General features: G+C 49.4%; 1 protein-coding gene across 1 annotated transcript; it reads right to left on the bottom strand.

Moving 5' to 3' along the window:
- Positions 1-468: 468 nt before the first annotated feature.
- On the bottom strand, positions 469-1,318 carry AA0111_g12526 (hypothetical protein; the record flags this gene model as incomplete). The annotated part of the gene is made up of 2 exons (XM_028646516.1): positions 469-929; positions 976-1,318. 2 exons carry the CDS (start codon positions 1,316-1,318, stop codon positions 469-471), a joined length of 804 nt encoding a protein of 267 aa, XP_028499875.1.
- Positions 1,319-8,052: the final 6,734 nt, after the last annotated feature.

Raw genomic sequence — 8,052 nt, 5'->3', positions numbered from 1 at the left:
GCTTGTGGTTACCGGAGCTAGGTTTATCGATGCCGCAAATTACCAAGAGGCGATCCGTGTCTTTGGCGGATAACACGTTCGGTCGTTGTTCGACTTCATGCGTCATACAAGAAAATATGGTAACATTACTAGTGGGCCATAATGTGTTATCCGATGGTCGAAACCCATTTCTTATGAACCGTGACAGCACTCAAGCCGTAGCGGCACAACCTGACTTCAACCAGGTCGGCGTAAAAGATTGATACACTTCCGGCCGGATTGAAGCATTGTTCATGACATCGAGGAGTGATAGATGAGTCATCGTTATTGTCTAATTGGTGTCCCGTTCTGACTGCCATAAAGCCATCTTTCTTGCAAGGGCTCTGGGGAAAAGAAGATCTTGCTCGTAAAACAAAAGTAATAAGAAGTACCATGAAGATCGTAAGATCGTATCAACTGTGTGTCTCCGATGGTGCTAGAAAGCTTCTCTCAATTGAAGTGAGCATCCCATAGATGTTGCATAAGGTCGTGTCCGTTTCCGCCAAATGAATCATGATCGCATAGATGGCATTGCCAACGATGGCCTTCGACACCATGATCTTCCAGATGTACCTTGTAGTGTTCGCGAAACTTCTTGAAGGAAGTCCAGTATGTCCTTGGCTTCAGTTCCCTGGGCTTACAGTTCCAACAATTCCCTGGGCAGCCTCGTCGATGGGTCTTTACAGGCCCTGGAATGTCCATAGCTTCTGACATGGTTACAGACTCTGGTACATTCCTGGATTTATGCCTCTCCATGATAGTGGTGTATACACGGCTAGCGCCTTGGAAAGAAGCATCTGGCTTCTTGTCAAAGTCTTCGGAAGGCTCGCGCATAAACCTGATAGACGTGGGTCGGGCTGTGAATACAAATATGTTCGAGCTTGTAGGCGCTGCTGATACCAGACGGGACTCTGACCCAGGTCAGTTTGGCAAGATGTTCAAGCTATATATACTGACCGACTCCATGGATCCTCTCCAGTAGTTCATTTGCTTGGACGCCCGAGATGATATCTAGAGCCTCATGGTTGCCAGTCTCCTTTGAAGCTTTGTGGATCTTGACAAAGTCAATAATCTGCTCAGGTGTTAAACCACTTTGAAGCAGGAGTTGTATAGCTTTGTTTTCGTCCACGGTGTTTGGAAACTTGGCCGGTGTTGAAACCTTGAGATAGGTATCCGGACCAAGCATGGAAATATCTTGCTTGGAAGGGAAAGGGATACCCTTTGGAATGCCAAGCAGGTCGTACAAGGTTGGAGACATCGAGCGGGAGGGAATAACTTCGTCCGATATCTGGATCTCCATGCCGGGAGGATGTCAGTCGACTTCCAAGAGAAAGGAATGCTAGGGATTGCGATCACGATGGCGGCAGTAGAGCGAAGAGCGATAGTCAAGCGTGCTCCAGTACGGGTATGTCGTGAAAATGGCGAGCGAGAGGTAGCGATAATGAGTGAATGAGGGAGAGGAGGTGTATAAAGTAAGGATCGCATTTTATGTAAAGAAATTGAGGGAGAGAGCCTTGGTCGACAGCTAGATTTAGCACCCATTGTGGACAGACTATACCGACACCACTCTGGTAGGCTTGAAATGTCGGTTTTGCAATCTGTCTGGTAACCGTGTCGAAGATGTACGTTGGTCGCGACATGCAACGAATACGCATTGGGAAAGAGCACCGAGAATTCTGACGGCATAATGCGTGGAACTATGAATGTCGTAGAGGCCAGCCGAGCTGCCAGTTTGTTTTAGTGGAGCCAGTGGCTTAAAGTCAATGAAAACCTCGCCTAGGAACGCAGCTGCGACTGTTTTGCCCCGAATGCCATGTGGTGATGATGGTGGCAGTCATGCGGAGAAAGACTTAGCGCCGTTGATCGATGCGAGGGGGTGAAATCTGGAAGCAGAGTAGCCAATCGGCCGAATGTCAAACGGCTACCCTATGGTTGCACTAGGACAATCTGGTCATCTTTCTTGACGTATATGCACTACCCGGCCTCCGATTTGCTCATGCGTGGGTCTTTTCAAGGTATAGAGTCAGGCCTTGCTCTAAATGCGTTTCGTCAACCCCATGAGTCTGGACCCACACTGCTGCGACCACTGTGGCGATGCACAGATGTACGAGACCTTTGGAGTGCACACTCCCACACGCATGCCGTAGCAGTGCGAGCTTATCTCTCTTCGGCGCTTTCGCGAGGAAGAGCCTCATCGCGAAGTCTAGGAAGCAGTATTGGCGGTTTGCATCTTGGCCTGATCCTCAACATGCGATATCACTAAACGAGTGATGCGGGTTGTAGGACCTGACATCAGCCAAAAGCGTTGGTACCAATTTGCGCCGCGAGCAGCGTTCCCCGGACCAGTAGTAGCTGACTACCCGCGTGTCGCCACGATTGCTTGGCTAATCTCCCCATCTTTTCCCCCGGCTTAACATCGACAATCAACACCGCAACCTATCTTTCGTGTTCGTCCCTCTTAATTCCCACCCACACAAATTTGAAAAGGAAGATCAGATTTTGCCTTTTCCTTGACAATGGATCCACCATGAGGCTTCGGCCCTTCTTGATATTCCTCCAGATCTCCATCGGTGAGCGTGTCCGCTTCCGCTTCCGCATTTCGTCAATTTTGCATGACAACCGTGCCTGGTATCTCAGAAAAGATGGTGGTCTATGAACAGCAATCGAGAGAGCCAACATTGATTGCAGTTCAAATTATGTATCCGTAACAATGATGTCAACGGTCACGGATCGGATCTAATTCTAAGTATTCTGGTATCCACTCTCCCGACGCTCCCATTTTTTCTCTGAAATGCCACTGGCTGACATGGAAGTCTAAGCCTTATCCTCCTACATCGAGTCGCCCTATCGCTCGCGTCGTTGTTCGCACCTAGCCCAAGCCCTTCCTCCGCCATTCCCCGCCGCTCGAGAAGTTTCGCGCAGACGACCACCACAGAATGTTTGGCAGCAGCCCTAGTGATGGATGATCGCATACCATTTCGGATCGACGTCAAGACCTCTCATTGAGGAGCGATCAGTTTGTTTACAGGACTAGGTTTAGAGGCCTGCGACATTGTTGATGCGGTCGAATTGCTGTCAAATGCTCGAAAAAGCAAGACTTACATTCATCCCGTATATCGTGGAAACATGGCCGTGCACATCTACAACGAGCCGACACCAGATCTTCCGCATCCTGCGGCTGGTATGCCGCGCTCGTCCTCTCTTCCGATCGTCTCAGTCATGACGAGCCTTACTCTTCAATCCGAACATACCTACCCTCACGAGTTCGGCGTACCCACGACATGCCTTAGCGAGCCAATGGACAAGAGCCTTCCTCTAAGCTCGCAGATAACATATCACACTGCTACGCAGTAGCTAGTTCGTTGCATCTCAAAGGCGACTTCGTACAGTTCTAGAGCATGTCAGGGCTTTGGGCAATGCCAAGGCCGACGACTGCAAATTTGGATCTCGATATCGCGCTGCTGAGGGAAGCGAGGAATGCTAACTGGTAAGCTGTAGTTTGGGGACAATAACGATATCCACAAGTACAGATATGCGACTAGTTCGACATCACTTGCGAAAAGTGTTCCAGGCACGATGAGATGACGAATGCGGGAGGCCCGGACCGAGAACGGGAGCCTACCACGGGTTGATCTCCGCTCGCTCGGCAGTCCCACCATCTCTTAATTTCCCTCCACCCTGCGTCTTCTCGTGTCCGATACAATATCCTCTTTACCGCTCACAACTTCAGGCAGACCACATCTGCTGCGATAGATATGCATTGATTGTACACGAGATCATTCCAGCCACGTCGCCATCGACTTTCACCACTTGGATGTTGCGCTCCGACGTGCGCGTGCGAGTGCGAACATGCAGACTTATGTCTCCTTCACGCCTACTGCCAGTCGCGTCATCAGAAGTATCGATTGATCCGCCTGCGCTCAATATGCATGCAGTATTGCGACCTCTACACAAGTCGTATGATCTATGCGATGAACCGGAACCACTTCCGGAAAGACAACCTTGAAAGATGCGGGAAAAGACCTACAGATGCCTTGAGGGTGCAAATACATGACTGAACGATGAGGAAGGACATTCCAGTTGGTAAAGAGAATGCCGGATACATTGAAGGTTATCCGCCGTGTTGAGTAGAAACACCGCGCGTATAGCGTTTGGATGAAGACATACCCCAAAGTGATCGATCAGAACGACATGCTAAACAGTAAAAAGCTAGCATCCCGGATGAAAAGCCGGCGTGGTGCGCATCGTTGTTAGCAGCCGGCGCGATGTTGAGTTCGATGCTACCGGACTGGTCAAATGTGTGCAACTGAAGATTCTTTGCTCTTGATTAATCCATATCTGTGAAGGAGGTGTTCGGAAACTGCTCTGAATTGGTCTCAGGAGTCATGTGGTCATCCCAGATATGCCTTGCGAGGTCTCTTCCTTGCGATAGGTAAGTGGGGCTGACAGTGTGGCACCCTACAAACAGGTTATACTTCTCGCATTCAAGACACTTGAGACCACCGTAAGTCTTGTACTCTTCCAGATGCTGGGCTTCTAGGTGCTCGTAGAAGGATTTGAATGACCTCCAGGCTCTATGTTTGTGCTCAATGCACCGGCCTTCGTCGCCCGGACAACCGTATCGTGCTGGTTTGGCGGACCTGGATGGCGTACTTCCGGGAGTCGTGCGCGTACTCGGAAGTTCGTTCAGAGAAGTAAATGTCTCTTCGGACGATTGTCGTGCTCGTTTCATTCGAGCTTCTTCAGTCGTATGAGCTTTGGTCGAACTTTTCAGCCCTTTTCACTCACCAACGTTGCTGATTCTCTGTTGAAGCTCTGTCGACGGTATCTGTGATATGATGTCGAGGTCTCGGTGATTGCCGGTCTCTTTTGCTATGATATGATGCTGCACGTATGTAGGAATGTTCTTTGGGTCAGTACCGCGATTTAGCATGGCGGCTATAGCATCATTTTCGATTGATATATCGGTCTTTCTCTGTAGCTCAGAAGCAACGGGAGCAAGAGCTGCATGAGACCCAATCGTTTCAGGTTCGAAAGCAGAATCCTGGTTGTTAGATTCGATACCGACTCCATGACCGAGCTCCTTAGAACCTGTGTTAGAAGCTTCATACACATGGTTTGGTACAACCATGTTTCCAAAACTGCCGGGTATATGTGGCTTTGAGGAAGATTGGTTGAGCCATGAGGAACCAAGCTGGTTAGACATCGAGATGATGGAGATATCGGTAGGGAAAAGAGTCCATGAGATGACGCGTTAGTGATCCGTCATCAAATAAGGGAAGAAATCTGGGGCCGAAGGGCGAAGGATGAAAAGAATGCGGCATTGTTGAAAGCACAAGGAGATATTAAAATAAATCAACTCAAGCTTTGGAAAAGTGTCTTACGTCTAGTTGCGCCAGAATCCTTGTAGTTCAAGCAGCCATGCCAGCAGAATGTAAATCTTGTAAAGAGGTGCCGCTTGCGCGGACAACGCGTGCATTTCGTAGATATCTGGGTCAAGAGGTGCCGCCATGTCTTAACCAGCTACGGTTGGTCTCCAGCATCAGCAACTGACGCTAGCGTTGCAGCCTGAGAGATCCCTAACCCTAACGTGGATCGTGAGCAAGGCTCTACAGTTCCGCAGCGAATCAAGTTCTGACAACAGGCTGTAGAGACCATGCAAGTCAACGATCTGCGTTGCTGTAATACAGCCTTATCCATGCGACAGGTACAGATTAAGCAGCGTTGACTAGTGCGATGTGGGTGAACAGCCCGGAAGCGGCGTAATTAGACATAAGGCAAAGAAGCCAAGCTGTGAATCTCAGCCGCAGGACCAGCTCTGACTGGTCAAATGTCATCGTAGCGTTGCACTCTCAGCCAACGTGAAGGCTAAGCGCATGCTCGCGTATGCAGGTAAGGCGGGGCGGATCATGAAGCGAACCTGGAAACCAATCTCCACCCTCAACTAGCCCGATTGTGCGGAGGTCTTGGGTACTTGCTCGAGCTTCATGTACGACACAATACGCACAATAAATAATGTCATGCACTAGTGAAGATTTAAGAATGCCTTGCATGTGATTGTTGTTGTGCGCACGGGTCGGCCGAAAGACCTCTCAGTGGCTTTCACGGCACAATTTACATGATGACGTTGGCATTGGAAGATCTACAACCATTATTGTAAGATTGCAACCGCAAAAGTCCATAGTCAACGATCCTACTCTTCTGACTTAGATAAACGGGAATACCGAATTCTACCACTCACTACGGCTATGAAACAACACAAAGTGACATTGGTGCGTGGTACCGACAAATGCTAGGATGACCGCTGTAAACACGGCCAGTCGTCGTCGTACTAATACCTCGTGACTGTGACCAATGTTGCCGCCGTCGGTACGTGGGCATGACACGTAATTATGTTGAACACGTCCTTTCAGCAACTCCCACTGCAATAAACACACAGCGTAAGCCACATAGTTAAGATGAGTCATTTAGCTTCTTGAATGTCGCCCGCTCTACTACAATAAGCAATTTTTCTGTCCACCAACTGTACAGTAGTTGGCGACAACGTCTATGCACGATCGGTCCAACGGTGATACGTGGACACGTATCGCGAAAGGGCTTGCGCTTGTTGATATGACGGCCGTTTAGCTTCTGCCAGGCAGCGGAGTAGCAGATGTAGCGAATCTCGTATAAGCGCATTCTTCCTCTGATTCGTTCTGAGCTGATCAGGATGGTGACAGTCTACACCAAGGACACTGGCCATACAACCAGAAATTTAAGGCTCAACACTGGATGTCGCAATATTCTGTGAGCACTGAGCAAGTTCATGTTTCTGACTTTGCGTCACACGTGCGGCATAAGGTGATGGTGACACTCGATGTGGTTGGGAAGCGGCCACGTTTTCAATCTCGGATCTTGGGCGGGGCACGTTCGGTGGTGCCACGCACGGACATAGGAGCACCAGTTGTCCGGTCCCCCACACTCGTTCCATCCTCTCAAGACCCTGGTAAATCGAAAAGCATACCGCGATCTAGATGCACTAGATATTACGAATTAACTATACTTAGTAACAACGCTATTAGGCCCACAACAACCCCAACCCTTGGTCTCGTAATGTGCAACCTTTCAGCACTTACGATACCTCCCAGACTGCCACAGTTTATGCATGACAGCACGATATTTACTCTTCCACCAATCCTCTACCTCAGTCAAACGGCTCTCGCTTGGTCTTGGGCAGAAACATCACGCATCAGTCCTCCGCTCAAAAGGGACTCGCAAAATTAATCGATACTTTCGGCAGCAGGCCCTGTAAGAGCGTTTACACGCTTCCCTTTGGACGACATGTGGATTACTTACTTGGGTTCCATCGGCCATCAACGTCTTCTCTGCCGCCCCGACCATGACGAGCTTAATGTCCTCTAGGCGCAGGCCGAGTCACTGGTATCGTAACCCTGATTTATTCCTGATCTACTAGAGTCGCTGCTCCTACAGAACTCCCTTCATTGCAACCTTGGCGCGTTCTGTAGCGCATCATCCACATCTACAGTGACTACACCTCCAAATTGCCTAGAGGGCCGCAGCGCATACCTTAAGCCAAGTGCCTCAACCCGTTTGTCGAACGATACATCTTCACTTCCACAAATTTCCGCAAATGTGTCCGACAAAGTAGAATCCGCCAAATAAATGATGTTAGAGGCGATCGAATCCGGCTTGATCGGCAAGACCGGCTCTACATAAAAGCATAGCATTATGGATGCAATGATCATGACTGCCAAAATGCCTACGCTGGTCCAGTGAGACACAACGTATGCGATGTAGAGCGTTCCGCTGTCGAAGGGTATCGTTGCGAGTGTTATCGGGAGTATCTCGGAAAGAAGAGCTACAACCGTTATAACAAAATATACGAAGTGGCGCGCAGAGACTGCAGTAGCGATATTAAGTACCGGATGTGACGGTGGACTCAGTAGTACAGACTCGCGGGCTGTGGCGTTTCCTTTTGCAAGCCTACTATAGGGAACAAGAAGTGCAATATCTTCAGCTGTATTAGTTCCATAA

The sequence above is a fragment of the Alternaria arborescens genome, assembly GCF_004154835.1.
Source record: "Alternaria arborescens strain FERA 675 chromosome Unknown contig_84, whole genome shotgun sequence".
Taxonomy (NCBI): Eukaryota; Fungi; Ascomycota; class Dothideomycetes; order Pleosporales; family Pleosporaceae; genus Alternaria; species Alternaria arborescens.
Note: the sequence above shows the minus strand (reverse complement) of the source record. Positions and strands in the feature narration are given on the sequence as shown.